Source organism: Lepisma saccharinum, chromosome 18, assembly GCF_977018435.1.
Source record: "Lepisma saccharinum chromosome 18, izLepSacc3.1, whole genome shotgun sequence".
In the NCBI taxonomy this organism is placed as follows: Eukaryota; Metazoa; Arthropoda; class Insecta; order Zygentoma; family Lepismatidae; genus Lepisma; species Lepisma saccharinum.
In genome coordinates, this window is record NC_139246.1 from 13,826,687 (window position 1) to 13,849,042 (window position 22,356).

General features: G+C 38.4%; 1 protein-coding gene across 4 annotated transcripts in view; it reads left to right on the top strand.

The window, feature by feature from the left end:
* LOC146002405 (sex-lethal homolog) overlaps positions 1 to 22,356 on the top strand; it is a 65,493-nt gene that overhangs the window by 19,839 nt on the left and 23,298 nt on the right. For 3 of the 4 annotated variants that reach the window (XM_083140169.1, XM_083140168.1, XM_083140166.1), the window contains exons 4-5: positions 8,679 to 8,792; positions 14,909 to 15,069. In XM_083140169.1, the coding sequence (XP_082996295.1) occupies positions 8,679 to 8,792; positions 14,909 to 15,069 (275 nt within the window). The remainder of the gene's footprint in view (positions 1 to 8,678; positions 8,793 to 14,908; positions 15,070 to 22,356) is intronic. The other variant, XM_083140167.1, reaches the window with a different exon arrangement.

A 22,356-nucleotide genomic window follows, 5' to 3' on the forward strand; every position in this document is an offset into this window, starting at 1 on the left:
GAGTTCATTCCTATGGCAGCCATATCTCTTCAGGCCAAGATGCCTGGGGATAGAAAATCAAGGCCAATCATGAGATGCGTCTTAATCGGTTTTAGTAAGTAGTAAGAGACCAACCATTTAACAAGTTGAAAAGTCTCCCTTGTTTACGGAAACCAGGTCTCCTGGTATTTACAACTTGCCATTTTGGCCATGCGTTATTTACGCACATGTACAAGATAGCCCAAATAAAATTATACCCAAGCCAGTTTTTTTATCGTCAGAATATTTTTGTAGGTTTTGTCAGAGACTTCTTGAGTAATGTGTTTTGCTTTATTCTTTAAAATTTGTCAAGAGTTTCAAAATCTCAGTTGCAGGTGCGATAAATACACTCAGTAGCTTCAAGCTACATACCCAAACATTTTGAGAAATACCGATATGTGCCACTTCCAACATCTATCTGGTCTGGCAGTGGAGCGTGTGGCACAACATGCAAGTTACAGATGTACTTGATGAAACATACTAACACGCTTCGCTTCTTTGGGTATAGTTTTGTTTGGGTCACCCTGTATAATTACTATGTGCAGATTTATAACCACTAGAAAACATGTGAAACAACCTGTCAAATAGATACTGAAAGAAGCAGTGGTCAGTTGCACAGTCATGGACTCAATTTTTTTGTACTCTTATTACACAGGGTGTCCATAAATTACTCACCCCATAACAGATCAAAATATCTTGTTTTTTGGAAGCAACAGACATGGAATTACATTCATTGACTCAAAGATTAGTGAAGATACTTCTCATTATTAATAAACCTCTACATGGGCACCCTGAGTGGCTTTCACAATGTCAAGTGTGTTGATGAAGTCATTCCACCTGCCACAACCTCCTCGATCCTGGTCTTCAATTCTACCAAGTCTGTAACTTTCTTGCAGGATTACGTGAAATGATTGTTTTGTAGGTGGACCCTTGTAACATTCCGTGTCTCTCGAGGGAGTAGGAAAGATGCCCAATAGCTTAGTTAGCTAAGTGTTACAAGTCTACCCATAATGCTAACCTTTTTCTCCAGCGGTGGCATGAGACTCTATTTACACTCAGGGTTCGGGTGTATGTTGCACTTAGAGGGCTATGACGTAGTTGACCAGTTAAGTTAATTGACAACTCAAAATTAACTAAAACATATAAAGGTTTATTTCATCACAAACTTGAGCAAGAAAGGAACTTAGACCCTTTTACAGTAGTTTTATACATCCAACTTATAGTTTCACAGTTTCGTAAATGATACCTAGTACTCTTGTTAGAAAAACAATCACAAAGGGTTTATAAACAAAGCATCTAAAAGATAAAGATTAGTGTAACCTTGGAAACTGCTTTTTGATTACATGTAGGAGTAACAGGCGGAAAACTAAGGAATAGATTCTAAGAAGCGAATTTCCCAGCATCGAGGAGACGGGGTTTCGCTGTTACCATCCCCAACGTCGAGATGACGGGGTTTAAGAAAGAAAAAGGTCTGGTTACCTAAATATCTCTCGCCCGAAAGCGGAGTGCGTTTCTCTCGCCCAAAAGCGGAGTAGGTCTTCTCACACTAAAGTGGAGTAAATTTCTCTCACCAGAAGGTGGAGTGGGATATCTTTTTTCTCTCTCCTGTTAGGAGGAGTTTTCCTCTTGCCCGTAGGCAGAGCCCTACTTCTCTCGTCCGCAGACGGAGTCAAACTGAGATGCTAGCCCCGCTCTCGCCTTTATATTGGGTCGGCGACGCTAGCGTAAGCAAGTGGAAGAAATATAAACTATTAAAAGTATATTTTGAAGTAAGTTTACCAAATTAGAGGTGTAACCTGTTTTTAAATTGATACATTTCTAATTACATATTTTTATCAGAAAGGTCACTAAAATAGAGGTGGGACTCGTACAAATTGTGACGAGATGGGTTCGTTACAATAACCCCTCCCTTCGGGAAAAATCTTTAGATTTAAAATTTATCACCTCTATATAATATATTTTAATGATAAAGATTTTTTTTTCAATGTCAAAATTCAATTAAGATTACAAACTAACATTAATAACAAGTTACATGAGAGATAAACACGACCAAGCCAATCTTTACAACAATGGAAGTACTAGGTTTAGAACTCAATGAAGGTTACATAACTAATGAACTGGGTTTCAATCAACTCTTTAGGCTAAAAGTCCGTATCGTTTTAAAAATCTTAAGAAGGGAAACCTTCGGGGCACTCGAATATGACACTTTCGCAGGACAGAGATTGTCTGCATATATGGCCTTGGGATGTCTCCCAAAATCATTTTCAACTGCAGAGCCAATAACAATTCGTCACCATTCCAATTTACTTCAGCCTGGAGTTCCGAGTCGTGAGCTTCCAGTGGAGCTTCCTGTGGATCTGGAAGAGCAGCGACTTTGCTCCGGGTAGACACCATGGGTTGATCGACCTGCAGATCGTCCTCGGTACTGTCCTTCCTTGGAACAGGCTCTGGGGTAGTCCATATATGCTCAGCATGTGTCAGGTCCCGCATCTCGGATTCCAACTTTCGTTTTTCCGTTTCTAAGCGTCGAACTCGTTCGATCCAGGGTCAAATCAGGGAACTAGATTGGTCACTCAAAACTTCAGATTTCTGTTCGTTGATTTCGTTTTCTTGCTCCAAGAGTACTGCTCCGGAGGATACTGTTTCAACGAGCATTGGTAGCTTTCTCGGAACCACAATTGCTTTGGGTTTTCTTCCTTCAATCACAGGGCTAGATGAGCTAGGAGCTGATAAGTCCATACTAACTCGTACAGGTTGGCAGGCTCTAGGAACAACCTTGCTCAGATTCACTAATCCTGGTCGCGAAGGAGAATACGGCAGGGAACTATATCCCTTCTTAATATCTTCGGCAGCAATATTCTTCATCCATGTACACTTTAACTGGGTCATCAGGTTCCTCCTCTTCTTAGGAACTTCTGGATCCTGTAGAGGGAGAGGTATTAATTTAACTTGCCGTGTGATGGGTCCTTCAGGTTTAGGCACAGGTTCACTTAACATCTTCACTTTAGTACTGTTTAACTTCAGCCTCTCTTTCATTCGTTTGACATCTGGGAACATCCTGCGGGGCTTATCCATCCTGTGGTAGAAAGCACGAAGTTCACACTACGCAGTTCCGATCTCAACTGAGCTCTGTCCAGTCTGGTTATCTATTTAATTAAGGTGAAGTACAGGCTACATGACACTAACACCACCTATTGACACCATTATATACTTAATATACATTTCAGGAAAACATCAATTTATTTTACTCTCCTATCACTCAGTGTTGCCCTGGCACATTTAAAGTTTGAACTTAATCACATTACAAAACTTCTTGTTATTATTGCTTATAAGCTTTTCCTTATTTTGGCAGGTTGAGCACAAGCTACTTTCAGCACAATTATATATGTATCACATTTTTAATGGCTTTTAGTAAATTACTCAAGTCTCTACATTTAGGATATAATACCCCAGGGAGCTTCTTTGGCTTCCCTGCTTCTTCGGAGACCACGCTCTGGCACGCCCTTTTGGCCTTACTGCACTCGAAGGAAGAGGTACTTTAACCACTCTATAAACTCAAGTCCTACATACAGACATTCTTCCTTGTACCTTCGCTGTCCCACAAGCCTTTCTTCTGGATCTTAGTTCAATAACATTTACTTTTAGAAGTTCTGTTCTTGTTCTATAAGTTACTCTTTCTAAATGGAGTTGGTAACACATATAGCAATAGTTCGTCTTCTGAAAATGGTCAACTTAATATTCATTTCCCGAATTAGTATCAAACTTCTAGGTTCCTGCGTGGATATCTTTCACGGTGATTCCCTCTTTCTCTTTCTTTGGTGTTAACACTGGTTTTTCACTATCGGGGTGAGCGTCAATTAACTTGAAACTTGCTCGGTCATGTGGCCAAATAACTCCGTTTCACCTTCTTGCCTTCACATTATGGCGCCAAAAATCTTGCAACATTCCTGTTATTCATCTCTCGAGCCACAACAGTTTTCTCTTTTAGGGCTGCCCGTTTGGATGCCAAATTACTTGCAACGTTCGATCCTTCACTTTGGTTTTGCACTTTCGGGCCCCACGTTGGGATGCCAAATAACTTGTAACATTCCATGTTATTTAACTATCGAGCCCCACGTTGGGAGCCAAATAACTTGTAACGTCCATGTCTCTCGAGGGAGTAGGAAAGATGCCCAATAGCTTAGTTAGCTAAGTGTTACAAGTCTACCCATAATGCTAACCTTTTTCTCCAGCGGTGGCATGAGACTCTATTTACACTCAGGGTTCGGGTGTATGTTGCACTTAGAGGGCTATGACGTAGTTGACCAGTTAAGTTCATTGACAACTCAAAATTAACTAAAACATATAAAGGTTTATTTCATCACAAACTTAAGCAAGAAAGGAACTTAGACCCTTTTACAGTAGTTTTATACATCCAACTTATAGTTTCACAGTTTCGTAAATGATACCTAGTACTCTTGTTAGAAAAACAATCACAAAGGGTTTATAAACAAAGCATCTAAAAGATAAAGATTAGTGTAACCTTGGAAACTGCTTTTTGATTACATGTAGGAGTAACAGGCGGAAAACTAAGGAATAGATTCTAAGAAGCGAATTTCCCAGCATCGAGGAGACGGGGTTTCGCTGTTACCATCCCCAACGTCGAGATGACGGGGTTTAAGAAAGAAAAAGGTCTGGTTACCTAAATATCTCTCGCCCGAAAGCGGAGTGGGTTTCTCTCGCCCAAAAGCGGAGTAGGTCTTCTCACACTAAAGTGGAGTAAATTTCTCTCACCAGAAGGTGGAGTGGGATATCTTTTTTCTCTCTCCTGTTAGGAGGAGTTTTTCTCTTGCCCGTAGGCAGAGCCCTACTTCTCTCGTCCGCAGACGGAGTCAAACTGAGATGCTAGCCCCGCTCTCGCCTTTATATTGGGTCGGCGACGCTAGCGTAAGCAAGTGGAAGAAATATAAACTATTAAAAGTATATTTTGAAGTAAATTTACCAAATTAGAGGTGTAACCTGTTTTTAAATTGATACATTTCTAATTACATATTTTTATCAGAAAGGTCACTAAAATAGAGGTGCGACTCGTACAAATTGTGACGAGACGGGTTCGTTACACCCTTCTTGTATTCTTTCCTATAACGACGCTGAAGAGTTACAGGAGATGTTGTTTCCCCCAACCCCAACATACACACATAGCCCTTACCTGCACCATTGTCATTTTCACTGTTTTGCTGCAATGCATGATGGTACCATGTGTTGCCAAGTACATACAGGGACCGGCAGAAAAAGCTGATGGTTTTGAAATGTGTGTGTATATATAAAACAATTAATGTAATGCAAGGTTTAATAATCAAAATTGCTACAAAAATAATTGTCATTTAAAGTGCTTACATTAATTTTTCTTTGTTTTGAAAATTGTGTCCGATAAATGATAAACCTCCATTCCTTACACATTCATGTAGCCTTGCCTTTAAGTTGGAAGTCACCCTCATGAGCATTTCATTCGGAATTCCCGTTATTTCGTTGCTAATAGCTAACTTGAGATCACCAATTGTGTGAGGTCTTTCAGCACACACTTTTGATATGAGGTAGCCCCAGAGGAAATAAACACACATGACCAGATCCGGGGAGCGAGGAGACCAGGAAACATCACCATTTCTTGACACTACATGTCCAGGAAACATTTCCCGGCCCATGCCCATTGAGATTCTTTTTCAGACTTGACCCTGTCTCTCGAAACGTTCTGACCCAAAGCAGTATTTGTATTCTGACTGGGTACTCGGCCATGAAGATCGACATGGAACTCCCTTTGAAACCATCTTTGGGTTTGGACAATGGACCCACCATTTTTAAAATATGCTTCTAACACAAAAGCACAGTGTCGCTCAGTCCACTTAACTGAAATGGCATTGAGCGATGAAGCCAATGAGCACTCCTTCCACTCTGCCGTTGAAAGACAGTCTACAGTACACCAGTGGATTCCCAAGAAGAGTTGAGAGAGAGAATTGTGACAGCCGCCCAATACATAAGAGACAGAGGAGTGTCAACATGAGTCACTGTGTCTGAAGTACGCCGCAGGCTGCGTGCTTGCATACGTAACCGTGGGAGGCAATTTGAACAGGATTTGTAGTTTTTGTAACAGTTAATTCTGACAACCTGGAATCATGAGAATGGTAAATAACATTATTATTTCACTCATTTTCGTTCCTTGATTTCTCGCAATCGACAACTTCTTTTCACTTTACGAAGAGGACTACAACGTGCCATCTCCGCTTTTTATTCAGAATTTTCCCCCAACCCGTGTGCCAGTTGACAACATTTGTATCTTTTTGGAGAACTTATGAAACGAGGCAGTTTCTTCCGTAATTTTTACGCTAAGTGTGTTACCATTTTTTTGAGTAATCCTCTTCGATTTAAACGATAATTTCCAAATTTCTTTATGACGTGTGCTCCAATGACTGTTTCTTTCTGTGGGTATGGGAATTTTGGGCACAATTTTTTTCCCCAGTAGTCACTCATTTGTCAGCTGTTAGCAACGTGTCGATTAAGTGCCGAGGGTGTAGCAGTTTTTTCACAATTAGTAGTTTTTTGGTCGCAAGTCGGAATATGTCACGAAAATCTACAAACTACAATAACTCTAAACCCGTTGATTTCCGACCCCTGGTTCATAGGGTCAAATTTGTCGCAAATGTGCTCTAGTATTACCCTTTCCAGGAATAGGTCAAATTACCAATCACCCTTTATACACATATCAAAACAGTCACCTTTTTCTGCAGGTTCGTGTATAAGACATTGTTAATACTATCAACCTCCACTTAACTTGCATAGAAATTATTTTATGAACAATAAGTGAATAATATCTGGACATGCTGTATTTTGCGTACGCTGTATTTTTCGTACTGTTATTATATTTTTCTCATGATGCGTTGCTTTTCTGTTTTTGTAATTGGTACGGCGTTGGTGAAGGTTTACTTGGCAAACTAGCCACCACCTTATAAGAGAGCCAATATGGCAAAAATAATCAAACATTCCAAGAAAATGGGCATTTTTATGCAAGATGCAAATAGATACCAACCCTCAAAATAGGAATATACATATATGCACAACTGATTTGCTAGTCTTGAAACAATAAGAGATGAATTTATAATATTAAAGCTTATGTTTTTTTTAAATACCAAGGAATAAATAAGGCAAAATTTCCCATCCTAATAATTACAAGTTTTTTAAAGTTGTGAAACATTTCCAAAAACATAAAATTCAGTACATTAACAAAAATATATTTAGATAAGGCATAACTTACACCACATGCACTCATTTCACTAAGTAATAAAGTACAGTTGGCATGTATTGGGTCCGTGCATAAATTTGTAGTGTTATATAACATACGTTAACAGGAATACAATAATTAATAAACAGAAGTACACTCATGGTAAGATGAAAGAATGTTATTGTAGTCTAACAATACACAGTCACAACAACACTCACTCACTCAGTAATGTAGTCGCCTCCATTGTCAATGACCATCTGCCAACGTTGGGGAGGCGTTCGATGCCTCGCCTATAGAACTGCTGTGTTTTCAATACATGGCATTAGCCCAGTATACAGCACAAATTGTTTTTGAGTTGAAGAAATCAGTTAGCCAAGTTTCAAGAGCAGCTTAAATTAGGAAAGACTTCCTACTGCTGCACTTGATCCTCGGTTAAACTTGAAGAGCAGAATGTGCCGGAAATGTTAAACTTTGTCCACTTGACACTCCATCTTGTTTCGTCTCCAAAATAGACTAAATTTGCTCAGAATTAGAATACACTGTTTTTTCACGAACACAAAACTACAAACTAAGCAATAACAATGGAATAAAGGACAACAAACTCTTGGCAACGCAGTGTTGCCAACCCATAACAAAATGCTATGAACTTATGCACCGACACAATACTTACTTTGCTCTCTAGCTTTCACCACATCATGTGGGTTCCTCCGAAGATAGACAAGACTAGTCAGCTTTAAACATGGGGAAGTTAAGTTAAAAAAGGTTATAAAGATAAAGAGGATAATAAGACAATGCAGTGCCCTGTCACTATTTCTTACTCCATCTCTGCCTGGCAACTGACAGTCAGTTGCTTTTGCCAGCCAGAGAAATTAACTGAAAATTTAATTGTTTAAAAGGTTTGGCAATTTTTGTAACAGCTAGTTCTTTTCCAAGCTTTTTTTCATTTCTATTCATGTAGTTTCTGCAGTTACAGTAATAAATGCTTTCCTTAAGTACTTAAAAAATGTAATGCAGTTAACCGTTGATGGAATTTACCTTTTTTCATCATTACACATTTAATATTTGTGGTCCCAACAGAGAAAAATGTTTTAAAAATTTTCCCGTATTTTAATTTTTTTCTCTTTTGCTACCTGAAAAATGTAAAATCAAGGTTCTACTGTAATTCCACAAGTGTCTACGTAAAATTCCAGTTTTGTTCAGACACCCAGCTGCGTGAATCCAACTTGAGCAACAACTCTTCCTCATAATAGGATATTTGCAATTTTTATTTGATTCACACCTTTTTTTTCAGTTTTTTAGATCTTATTGTATGAACTATGTCAGTGTATAATATAGTATTCAATACTTTGTAGCAAAAATAGTGTACATACGATAAAGAATGAAAGAGCTTTCACTTTTTGCATTGCAGAGACATAACGGAACAGCAGTTGGAGTACCTATTTGGTAAATTTGGTACCATTGTTCAGAAGAACATACTTAAGGACAAAGTAACCGGCATGCCTAGAGGAGTTGCATTTGTTAGGTAAGTTTTTCTGTATGGTTGTGAGTTGGTCTTGAATTTTTATGTCATCACTAGGGACCAGAGTCTTATGTGCTAAAAATTGACTGATTTAGCACTTCATAAACTACATTTCAGGACTTTTAAGTGCTCACATGAAATTAATAGACATAATTATTAATTGATAATAATTTTATGAAATAACTAGTTTTAAATGCAATTTGTGTACCAAAGTCATTATTTTTAGTGCAATGAATTCTATTCTAATTGATTATAAAAAAATATACAATTTGCACAATACAAAGACTTTTTTTCATATCTTGAGGTATGTTTTTCAATACTCTCTGTGGTCAATTTCTTCTGGTCGTCTTGAGAGACGGCGATAGTATATGGAGAAACTTCTCTTATTGGTGCCAACTTCAGCGATAGTATATGGAGAAACTTCTCTTATTGGTGCCAACTTCAGCGATAGTATATGGAGAAACTTCTCTTATTGGTGCCAACTTCAGCGATAGTATATGGAGAAACTTCTCTTATTGGTGCCAACTTCAGCGATAGTATATGGAGAAACTTCTCTTATTGGTGCCAACTTCAGCGATAGTATATGGAGAAACTTCTCTTATTGGTGCCAACTTCATAAATGCAACTGTTGCTGGTTCCCAAAGCAGGTTCGCTTGTGGTCTTCTCTCCAGGATGAACAGCCACTACACCAACGTCATTGTAGTTTCCGGCACAAACTCCTCTCCTTTCAAGTAGACTGTTGCGTCATTGGTAGAAATAGGTGACGTGATTGATCACTTGCAGTGTTGCCTTTCCTACTCATCACAGCAGGTTCTCGAAACAGCTAACAAGATGAGCATTTTCTTGGAATCTTCCTGCACTCTTACGGTGTTGGAGGCCAGGAATAACACCAGTTGTGCTTTAAGAACTGAATGATTTTTGTAGCTAGTACTCCATCCCAAAACAGCCTGCACCTTTGTATGCTATACCAACTGTTCCTTAATTGTGTGGGAGGTACAGTGTTCAACAATGCCTCATCTAGTGTCACTGCATATTTTTCCAATTTCATGATGCAGGCTGGAAGTTTGCAGATTTTTGCACAGAGAAGGTGAAAGACGCTGACACCTCTTGGTGTTGCAATGCATCTTTTGCCACACAGGCTCACACAAGGGTCTCAAGCCTTGTGGTGGAAATTAAGGGCTGTTCTTAAAAGTTTACGCGAAAAGTTTGAATCATGTTTTTCAGGTACAAACAGGGCTTTTAGGCATTTATGTTAATTTGTAGTTAATTTTGGTCCTAGAGAATTTTAGTAGTGGAGTGCTGTGTACATGGAACCCTAAATATCATACATGTAGGATGTAGCAAAAAAGTATTGAACAAGAAATAGTTTCCCTAGTTATTACAATGTTAGGAATAATATTAAGGCTTTGAACAGACACCCATTCCGAAACATATTGATAATGTGCTGATTGCTCACAATTAAATACAAACTAAAGGTTAAAAGATTAAAAATCAATAACTTACGTGTGTGAGCATGAGATTTATCAAACTACGTTTCGAAGGTTATACTACCTCCTTCTTCAGGTTGAAACGATGTTTTCAGACACCTGACATGGTGCCTCGTCGAGAAAGTGATGGTTGAGGATTTAGGTTAAAATGGTATAGGGAGGACACTTTCTAAAAAAAGAATGTAAAATACACATACTAAAACCGCGCAATACTCTATAAAAACAAAAGAACGTTCAAAGCTGATGACGGCGAACTGCCGATCGTTGCTCGGGGTAGGCGAATGCACGGTGTCAGCTCATACCTGGAGAAGGAAAACTCCTCCCCCCAGTCTTTCCTCAACTGGTGCTCGTGAGTCACCAATCCAAGGTGAATTCAACTTCTACCTCGGCGGCTTTCCTAACCTCAGGGGTAACATGGAAGCCCATCTCGTCTCTACTCCCGGCAGCTTTATCCCATTTTTTAAAAAAGTTTATCCAGCCGTCTTCCAAATTCCCATCATCCCTATTGAGTTTATTCCTATTATCCGTGCATATAGGCTGCCTCATACACATTCCTATCCAATTTATTGTTAATCTTCCTAATGACTTCTGTTTTGGCGATCTTATGCCGGTTAACTAATACGTGTTCAGAAAATCCTGTCTTGGATATACCCTCCTTTACATCTTTATCGTGCTCGCCCCACCTAATTTACATACTCCTCCCGGTCTGTCCCACATATTCCTTTCCGCATTCACATACTATCCTGTACACTCCCTTTTGCTCTTCAGGGTTATTGCACCTCTCTCTCCCCTCCCTTTCTTATAAGACGTAAAGTGTTTTTCAATGCTCCGAGGTGCTCTCACCCCATATTTTATCCCGTATCCCCTTACGGATTTTTCAATTTTCTCCGAAACACCCTTAAAATATGGAATCCCGACAAAATACGTGTTCTTTTCACTGTTTCCTACCTCCGTTTTATCTTCATCTTTATCATTTTGTGATATTTCTTGTCTAACAATCTTTTTTGCTTTCCTAGCTACTTTTTCCATGTCGCGGATAGTATACCCACCTTCTTTATCCATTCTTCTTCTTTTTCTTTCTCTTTTTCGTCATTGCACAGTCTTTCGGTGCGAATGAAAAAGTTAAGAAAAACATTTAATTTAGTTCTATTCGAATGTTGGGATCTCTTATGGAGGTACAGCTCGCCAGCCAATGGTTTATGAAAGACCCCGGTTACAATCTGTTGTCCGGTTTTGGGAATCCAGAATTGGGTTTACCAGAGAAGATCTGGCCAACGGAAAGATTCACTTTCTGGACTTGTGCCTTACTAAAACCGGACAACAGATTGTAACCGATGTAGGGTGAGAGCACCTCGGAGCATTGAAAAACACTTCACGTCTTATAAGAAAGGGAGGGGAGATAGGCGCAATAACCCTGAAAAGCAAAAGGGAGTGTACAGGATAGTATGTGAATGCGGAAAGGAATATGTGGGACAGACCGGGAGGAGTATGTAAATTAGGTGGGGCGAGCACGATAAAGATGTAAAGGAGGGTATATCCAAGACAGGATTATCTGAACACGTATTAGTTAACCGGCATAAGATCGCCAAAACAGAAGTCATTAGGAAGATTAACAATAAATTGGATAGGAATGTGTATGAGGCAGCCTATATGCACGGATAATAGGAATAAACTCAATAGGGATGATGGGAATTTGGAAGACGGCTGGATAAACTTTTTTAAAAAATGGGATAAAGCTGCCGGGAGTAGAGACGAGATGGGCTTCCATGTTACCCCTGAGGTTAGGAAAGCCGCCGAGGTAGAAGTTGAATTCACCTTGGATTGGTGACTCACGAGCACCAGTTGAGGAAAGACTGGGGGGAGGAGTTTTCCTTCTCCAGGTATGAGCTGACACCGTGCATTCGCCTACCCCGAGCAACGATCGGCAGTTCGCCGTCATCAGCTTTGAACGTTCTTTTGTTTTTATAGAGTATTGCGCGGTTTTAGTATGTGTATTTTACATTCTTTTTTTAGAAAGTGTCCTCCCTATACCATTTTAACCTAAATCCTCAACCATCACTTTCTCGACGAGGCACCATGTCAGGTGTCTGAAAACATCGTTTCAACCTGAAGAAGGAGGTAGTATAACCTTCGAAACGTAGTTTGATAAATCTCATGCTCACACACGTAAGTTACTGATTTTTAATCTTTTAACCTTTAGTTTGTACTCATTCCGAAGCTGATACTCTTACCAATACTCAATTCCCACTGCTACCAGTGCTTGAAAATTGTATTCGTGTATTTCAGCATATTGCCTGATATGTGTTCCTTCTCGTGCACACTTGTTGCTCATACTTTCGGAGAAAAAAATATTTTTCAATCTAAAGCAGAAAGTCACAACTACACTACATTTTCTTGTGACAACTTTTTTCTCTTAAACTCAAATGTGTTGAGCAGTGGCATCTCGTGGCCTCAAATTTGGCCGGGGCTTATTTTTTAAAGAATTTAAAATATAATGACAATTCACATGAATTACAAAAAATAGGTATTTTTTCTTGTAGACTACAAAACTGGACTTACTTTTTTGAAAGAATTTAAAATGTAATGACAAATTACATGAATTACAAAAAAAACGGGTATTTATCTTCTAAACTTCAAAACTGGACTTATTTTTTTAAAGAATTTAAAATATAATGACAATTCACATGATTACAAAAGAAACAGGTATTGTTGTGAAACATACCTTTCTTCGAACGTTGACTCCTGTTCTTCTGCTCAGCAAATTTTGTTATTACTTTTTCGTTGAAGCCCTCTATGTTAGAAATGTATTCTATTGTAAGCAAGTGCCAAGGCATTTCGTCTGTCTTGTCCCATTGCATTTCCTTAGCAGGTTTTAATACGCTTCAATGTGCTGAAACATCGTTCAGATTCAGCTGTTGCCACTGGAGTTATTAAAACTATGTTTGTCATTTTTACTGTTTTTGAAAAGGTACCCTCTAAATAATTTTAAATAAAAAATGAATGCAATCTACTGATAGAGTTTATGGTTTTCAACTGTTCACTACAATAAAGAACACGAAGTTACCTCTTCTATGAAGGGATAATAAATCTGGGAAGATGCCTCTGTTTAAAGATTGTTCTCTTTCATTATGTCCTCCTAGAGCAAGTTCATGTTGACCACCGAATTTTAAGCAATGGATAATTCTATTTAATATATGCCTATTTTTCCGGACAAATTCATTGTCTCTTGTAATTGACAGCCTATGTCCTTCATCAATTTGTGTTTGAACATCAACCCTGCCAAACTCACTCAAACATAGCGAATGAAAGCCACCAAAACGCTACAGAACAACATGCGAGATCGAACGCGACGGAACGGAAGTAGCCCCGAATCAGCACTCATATCCATTGCACTCTCCCCTCCTCTCTGCTAGCATGTGACCTTCACTGTAGCGTAGGTGGGTGTAGGCCACACCTTCCTTTGCGACGTGCCCCGGAAAACGATAATTGACATCAATGCCGCTAGGAGTGCTGTCGTATCCATTGCAACAGACGATGAATTTACATGGGTAAAAATCGCCTTTTAAAAGACTGTGTGATAGTTATGCGTTATGGTGATTGATAATTACGTGAATACGTCCGTTTTTCTTTAGGGGCTAAGCCCCGGAAGCCCCAAGGGACGAGACGCCACTGGTGTTGAGGTATTTTTAAAGACTTGCAACTACATAAATCTTGAAAAAGATTGAGTCTGTACAATGAAATATACTGCTTTATATTAGTTCTATGCAACCACATGCACAATATAAAAAAAATATACAAAGGTACAAATTTCATGTTTTTGCCAAAGATCAAATGTATATGCCTCTACCCATGATACACTGTCAGGTAATTTTAAGTGGGCCGCTCCTGTGATAAGATGGGCAGCGAAAACTAGGTTTAAACCCTTAGTAAGACATTGTCTCATAATTAATTTAATCAGTTCATCATTCATTCTCAACATCGTTGAAGGCAGGAAAGTGATATTCGAGGGGAGAGTGAAAAGTTTTGAGCCTTACAGAGAAGGGGTGGGGGTGTTTGAGCTACAGTTTCTCATTATGATTTCTCTACATAATCACATAATCTCTATAATCACCCCCCAGATGAATGCACTTATGCATTCTGTGCTGCAATATGTTTACAGTCATCTGGTAGAATGATTTGTCCTGAGTCTCACACCACTGAATGACCACCTTCGTCCGTGTGGAAGTGACGTCTTCGAAGTGAATTCTTCATAGCAGGGAAAAGAAGAAAATCTGAAGGGGCAGGTCGGGGGAATAAGCTGGATGGGGAAGTGCGGTGAAGCCACACTCGACCAAAGCAGCCTGTGCAGTGAGACAGCTGTACCGAATCACGGCCCTGTTGGCCACCCTCTTCTCTGACACTTCATTCATTTTCAACCTGACAAAAACGTAGAAGAGAACATGTGAATTTCATAAACATTTGCACAGAGTGTCCTAAACCTCAAACCTTACATCCTCCAAAATTTCAACTACCTAGCCATCACTCCTTCCATGTAAGGCTCAAAACTTTTCACTCTCCCCTCGTAAATGCTATGGTACTGCATAGAGTTCGCAAGCATGTGTTCTAATGTTTATGCACATTTGTTTTTTGCAGGTATGACCGGAGAGAAGAGGCCCAAGATGCAATAAGGGCCCTCAACGGAATGGTTCCAGAAAATGGAACGGAACCTCTGGTTGTCAAAATAGCAGAGGAGCATGGTAAGCAGAAAGCCGTATATTTCGCTGGCTGGCAAGCGGGATACCAACAGAGTCGAGGTATATATTTTTTTTTAATGTTGTTCACAGTAGCACACTTTTGTGTTATGTATGTACAACATTTTAGCGGCAGTGTTTACTTTCTTTGTAAGAATTTCTGCATTACAAAAAAGTAGTACTGCTGCAATTTTCAAAATTTTTTTAGACTTAGTTGTTTTGCTGCAGTGATATTTCATTGTAGCATTATCATCCAGTTGATGTCACCATAGCATGAGTTTACACATTGGCGAAACTTTTATATCCATGCGTATTTGAAGCAGATATAAATTTCAATATTTGTTGGTACGTAATCTTAATATACACTGCATGGAAATTGAAACAATATGTTTGCAACATTTCACAAACATCTTGTTTGTATTGTCAGGGAATGAAGAAATCTCATCAGGAGATCAAATATATTCTTTGGGAACACTGTACATGATTGAAAGAGTAAACCGAGTTACTGACATGTTTATAATGATATCAACATTTTACAATTATCTAGAAGTTTACAGAATATTGGCCCTCCAGGATGGCGAGGTGGTAACGTCACCTTGTAATTCAGTGTGTCCCGGGTTTGATACCCGATGGAGGTACATAGTAGTTTCGATCCCACTTTCATGTAGGTCCAGTCCCTGTTAGCCTATCAGTTCATAAAGTGGATTAAAAATAAGTTTACAGAATAACATACACCATATACCTTTAACCTGTTGAGGACTGGTGGTCTCTAAAGTGTACCAGCATCATGTGACAGCATTTAACCAATCATATTTCCAAAATTGAATATGAAATTTCAGTTCCGTATTTTCTTTTGGTCAATAATTTACCTATATTTTGACATACGCAATTAACAAAATAATACTTTCACAGCAATTTTTAAAATGCTTTCTGAAGATTTTATTTTTTCCACGAAATAATTTACAATGCATCAGATGTATATATACAAATCACCTGAAATTTTCAGGTAATCATGTCAAAAGACCACTCTTTGATAGCAAAAAGGAAGGGGATGGGGATCAGGTAACATTTTGGAAAATTGAGGAAATCGCGTATATCTCACCCAGCCCCCTAATTGCAACTAAACAAAAATAATGATTCTGTCTTGTAGTACGAACCTGCAAGTAGTCCACCAAAGTTTCACCCTCAACCACCATTCAATAATAAGGTGCTGGCAGTCGGGGCCGGATTAAGACGAAATTGGGCCTGATGCTTGAAATCTTCGGTGAACAATAAACGCAACGACGTTATAGTTACGTCACAGTGCAAAGAAGGATAGTAACTGTATAATAAGTAACGCTGTGTCTAGGTGTCTGAAAATGGGACTCCAAATTTCATTCTCAGATTTATTTTCAGGTTAATATAGCAAAAGAAAACTGTTTGGCTTTCGGAAAATTCTCGTCTGTTTTCATCTGCGCCTATTTCAACAATGGGCCTATTGCTGCAGCATCAATAGCACCCACCTTAATCTGGCCCTGCTGGCAGTGAAAAAAGAAGAGCATTTCAATTGGAATAAATTTCCAAAAGTTTTACCCCCCCCCCCCGCAAATGCTTTTTTATGGGCTTTATTTTCTAAAATTTAGTGACCGAGTGACAACTGAATTCTCGGAACACATTTATTATATTTAGCTTTACAAACATGTAATTCAAGTGCCCTTGTTTTGTAAAGTCATTGTCTAAATACAGTTTTTTTCTTTTTTCAAGGATAACCCTGGCTCCCGGGTTCGATACCCAGTGGAGGCACAAGTGGAGGTACATAGTAGTTTCGATCCCACTTTCATGTAGGTCCAGTCCCTGTTAGCCTATCAGTTCATAAAGTGGATTAAAAATAAGTTTACAGAAAGTTTAAGTTCACTTTAAACTATAGGTCCAGTCCCAACTAGCTTTACTGTGCATAAAGTGAACTTAAAACACCAGCAACTCAAGCAAAACCCATTGCAGTCACCTGATTTACTTCCATTAAACCATAAATGCAATGTGGGTTAGTTTGTCTGTGTATAAACTAAAAATATGAACGGTTCGGAATAAAAATATACTTTGAATTAATTAAATGATTTTGTATCTAATGATGCATTATCACCATCTTTTTTGAGAGAGACAGCTAGTGTGCCAGTTCTTGGCATTTTAACTGGAGACCACATTGCATGAACTGCATATGTGCAAAATTCATAACATAATTTTTTTCACGTACATCAACTAAATTTAAATTCTCATACACATACACTTATATTGAATAAGAGTTCTAATATATTTATCAGAATATACCAAAGGTATACATTACTTGTTATCATTAGAGGTGATTGCAAATATCAGCATTATGCTTATTGTAAATATCCCAAATACTTATTCCACCAAACAGTATGCTATGGTGACATCATTGTGGATATCCAAACATTAAAGAAAAGAATTTATTTTTTTTTCTTTATTTTAGATTATGTTCTAACTTTGCCATTAGAATATCCTCGACAGTGTTGCTAAAATGACCAACCAATATTTTTTTTTAGAGTGGATTGCCTTGAAAAAATTGCATGCAATTATGTGCATTTGCGCATTTCGTTATTGTACATATTGAGATCTCTTTTGCAACGATTATTCATACAGTGCTACACTTATTTGAACTTTTATATATTGAAGCTACTTGATTGTGCTATGAATTTACTTTGCAATTGTCACGTAACGTGATGCTTTACCTTTTAAAAATCTGATAAAAATGGAGTAAAAGTTTCATCAGGTAGGTTAGGATGATCATAGTGTAGATTTTTGATTGATTAAAAAGTGGTTAAAATATAATTAGTATCCATGTCTAGTCGAAGCTGTCACACAACTTCTGTTGCTTATGGATCTTAATTGTATTTCAACTACTACACCTTTTAACTATTCTTAATTCATCCTTACGTGTGAATTGCTTGTGAATGTTTTTCTCTTTCCAAGCAAAATCTTATTTAGGTCTTGTCATCCAGGTCTGTTTTTATGAGGTTTTTGATTTTGGGTATTACTACATTGACCTACAAATTCCCAGGAAATGACTTATAATATTACCTTAACATTATTAAGACATAACCTTTAAAGTTACTTTAGATATTATAGTGTAAGCTTGAATTTCTCATAACAAAAGTGTGACATATATGTGAAAGTACTAGAATACTTTGACACAACTAGAGTCAATTAGCACTCACCTCGGAAATGTGGAAAAGTCATGGTCACTTATTAGTGAAAAAAAAGCATGAAGCCAGGGAATTTTGAAAGTACATCAAAAAACCTAGAAAAGTCTGGGTAAATAAAATGCCTTTTGTCCTTGTCCCAAGATTTCCCTGAAAGTACATCTTTTAGGGAAATATTCTACATAATAATGTTTTTATTAATTTATGTGGACAGTATTGAATAAATTTTATTCTCTTGAATACGTTCCCTTCAACATTTTGTTATGGCATCGTAGAGTGGTCTGGAAATTTCTTTTTGAACTGTTTCGAAAAGTTAATGGATTTTATTTTGTCAAAATGAGTGGAATGTTAATTAAGTACAGGGCTATTGAAAATGAGTGTTGGGGTTTCATTATTTTTTTCTGAGAAAGTCTGGAAACATGTTGCATTTACAACCATGCCAATTAACGGAGACACTCTTATTAAAGTTGTCTTTCATTGGGTAGGGAAGGAACTGTTCAGTTGGGCTATCAACATGTCCACCTGCATGGAGTCAACCTTATTATCTTAAATGGAAAGGTTGTCATGTAACTTGAATATGTGGTAGAATTTGATGAGTAGGGCAATGGTGTATTCAGTTTCATCATAATATAATATACAATTGTTCTCACGTTACTTTTCTACCTCTTGTACTAGAGCCATACTCAAAAGATAAAACACTATCTCCAGTCTTTAAAAGCTCCACATATAAAGCCCACAATCTCCTTGGAATCATTGACATCATTTATTTTCTTATGCTTTCTTTTTTGGGAAGGTTGGCTTCTTTTCAAGGAGACTCTTCTTCCTCATCCAGCATTATTTTATGAGGCAGCATTAATGTTTTCTCATATTGTTTTGAACATTTTCTACATTTTAAAATTTATCTTCCCAAGTTTTCTTGATCCAATTTTTCTTCCACGTGTATCTGAAATTCATAACAACAAACTGGATTTTTTTTTATTTGCACGAGAATTTTTCTCTGTTCACAGGGTGGCGACAGACCTGGAAAACCTGGAAAACCGGGAAAAGTCAGGGAATTTGAGGTGTCAAAAAAAGTCAGGGAAATGTCAGGGAATTTCGTCTTCATTGACTTTTTTATTTATTTATTTAAAGATATCGTTATGGAACTTTACACGGGAACAGGAAATTTCGTTCGTAAGTTTCGGCCTCAACTTTTAGGCCCCTTTTATGCGCAACACAACCATGGCGCCAGAAACCAGTGATGGCAGGAGGAGGAGAGAGAGAGAGAGAGAGAAATTTCTCTCGTTTGGGCTTCTCGGCGGGAATTTTAAATTCGAATACTCTTTGGAGGAAAATTGTTATAACTCGGGCACTATGGGAGCAATCTACTTCGGATAACTTTTGTTTTGCAGCTAAAACATCAGCGCATGCAACCGTGTACAATTCAGAACACCGGACCGAGGAAGGGGGGCTTGGGAGGGGGGGCACATCCCCCTAATTTCAATGGAAAAACCATAAGAATCTGGAGTTTTTCCCCTCTTCTCCCGCTATTTTAGGGAGAAGGCGCGAACTTTAGTATTCTTTTCAAAGAATGGACATTTCTCAAGAGAATGAAATATGTTTCATGTTCTTGGGTGCCATATAAGTTAAATAATAAGCCAAAATGTGATTATTTTTTTTTCTTGCGAGAAATAGGTAATTTGCATTTTTTGAGGAAAATTGTTATAACTGGGGCACTATGGGAGGGATCTACTTCGAATAAGTTTTGGTTTGCAGCTAAAACATCATAGCATGCAACCGTGTACAATTCAGAACGCCAAACCGAGGAAGGGGGTTTGGGGGCGCGACCACCGAATTTCAATGAAAAAAAAACATAAAAGTCTGGAGTTTGCCCCCTCTTCTCCCGCTATTTTGGGGAGAAGGTGCAAACCTTAGTATTTTCTTCAAAGAATGGACGTTTCCAAAGAGATTGAAACATGTTTCATTTTTCTGGGTGCCATACAAGTTGAATAATGAGCCAAAACGTGAAACTCTGTTCGGAAATGTGGCATGGATATGTTGCGGAGATTGGTGGAGGTTGGTCATCAATATGAATCTTTTTTCAAACCAAACCACTTTAAAAGACTTGATCCAGACCTGTGTCAGAGTTTCCACCCAAACATAAGAGTATGAAGGTCCAAAAAGCACATTCATTTCGTAATCAGCACCATGATACTATATGGTATCATCGGGCCAGTACGACATTACTCTGATGATACCATGTGGTATCATCGGGGGAGTAAAGGTTAAGCCTCTAAATATTACGTGGAAAATGCATTGAATTATCATTTTTTCTTGTCAGTATGGGAGTAGTAAAGGGACAAAATTGTTAACAGATGGAGGGGATGTTAGCGGGTGGCGCCATCCGATAGTTGTCGGACGTCGTAGTAAGGCATTTTGTTGTAGAAACTGAAGGAACATGGAAAAAAATAGGTTCCATTGATGCATACGATTTTTGTCGAATATCACCACCCGACAAAGTATCTCACTACAACATGCGACAGAAATTGCATGGACTGCAACATCCAACAAGAATCGCATGCATAAACAAGAAGAGCTTTAGACTGCAAATATGCTGCTGGAATTTTGTTACTCTTCTGGCTCACTTCACCTTATTTAATGTAGCAGTGCTTACGAAGGTTTTCTTTCATCATCCTGACGTATTACTGGTTTCGCACAAGTTAACATACGTTTACAATGACATTGCACTATTATTAGATATCAAGAAGAATCCAACAAAACTGGATATACAGAGTGTCCGAAAAGTCACGCAACCCGGTGTTTACGACCGTATAACGGAATAGCGAAACGGAATGAGAAGAAACGCTTTCCGCCAAGAGAATGCCCTGTATATTGGGAAAATTTAGAGAGACAAACATATGTAAGAACATGCATGTTTTAATAACAAATAAGCAAAGTGTTGCCAAAGGCGGAAAAAAAAATATTTGCAAATCGTGTATATTGATGCACAGAACTCACCGAGGTAAATTATTGCAACATTTCACAATACCAACGAACAATTTGGTTGGCCATCTAATGAATTTGACAGAAAAAGAACTTTGACGAAGTTTCAAAAACATTGCAGAAGGGAATAAATGGGCTGTTCCAAAAATCGATGTTTTCACAATATTACGCAGGACACTGGCAACACTGTTGGTGTCACGTGTCACTAACAGACGTGTTTCACCTCAGGCTATCACACTAAGACACTTTTAACGACAAAGGAGAAAGTTGGTTATTCTCGAACATATGCAATAAATTACATACACCTTGCAACCCTGAAATGTGGGTATCACTACAAATTAAAGCAAATGTTTGAAGTGTCCACCATTTTCTTGGATACATAAGTTGGTTCGCTTGATCATGTTCTCAGGTACCTTCCTGAGGGTTGCAGTACCGATATTATCAATTTCCTGTGTAATTTTCGATTCAGCTCCTACAATGTTCTGGGTCCCGTTTGGTATACTTTCCCCTTTAAGTAACCCCACAGAAAAAAATCTCCAGATGTTAAATCGGGCGAGCGACTGGGCCATAAATCCTTGGATATTAGACGATCACCAAAAAATTCTCTCAGCATACGAAGAGATTCATTAGATGTATGGCAAGTTGCTCCATCTTGTTGTAGCCAAACATCACGTTCGTCTTCTTCCAAGAGAGCAACGAATTGCATTATGAGATCCCCGTACACAGCAGTATCCACTGTTGTCTCAAAGAATAACGGTCCCTCAATACGACGCCGCGATATTCTACACCATACACCGATTTTCGGAAAGTGCAAGGGTAGTTAATGCAACTGATGTGGGTTTTCTGTCGACCAATGCCTGGAATTTTGGCTGTTGACATACCTATCCAATTGAAACCACATTTCAGGGTTGCAAGGTGTATGTAATTTATTGCATATGTTCGAGAATAACCAACTTTCTCCTTTGTCGTTAAAAGTGCCTTAGTGTGATAGCCTGAGGTGAAACACGTCTGTTAGTGACACGTGACACCAACAGTGTTGCCAGTGTCCCTCGTAATATTGTGAAAACATCGATTTTTGGAACAGCCCATTTATTCCCTTCTGCAATGTTTTTGAAACTTCGTCAAAGTTCTTTTTCTGTCAAATTCATTAGATGGCCATCCAAATTGT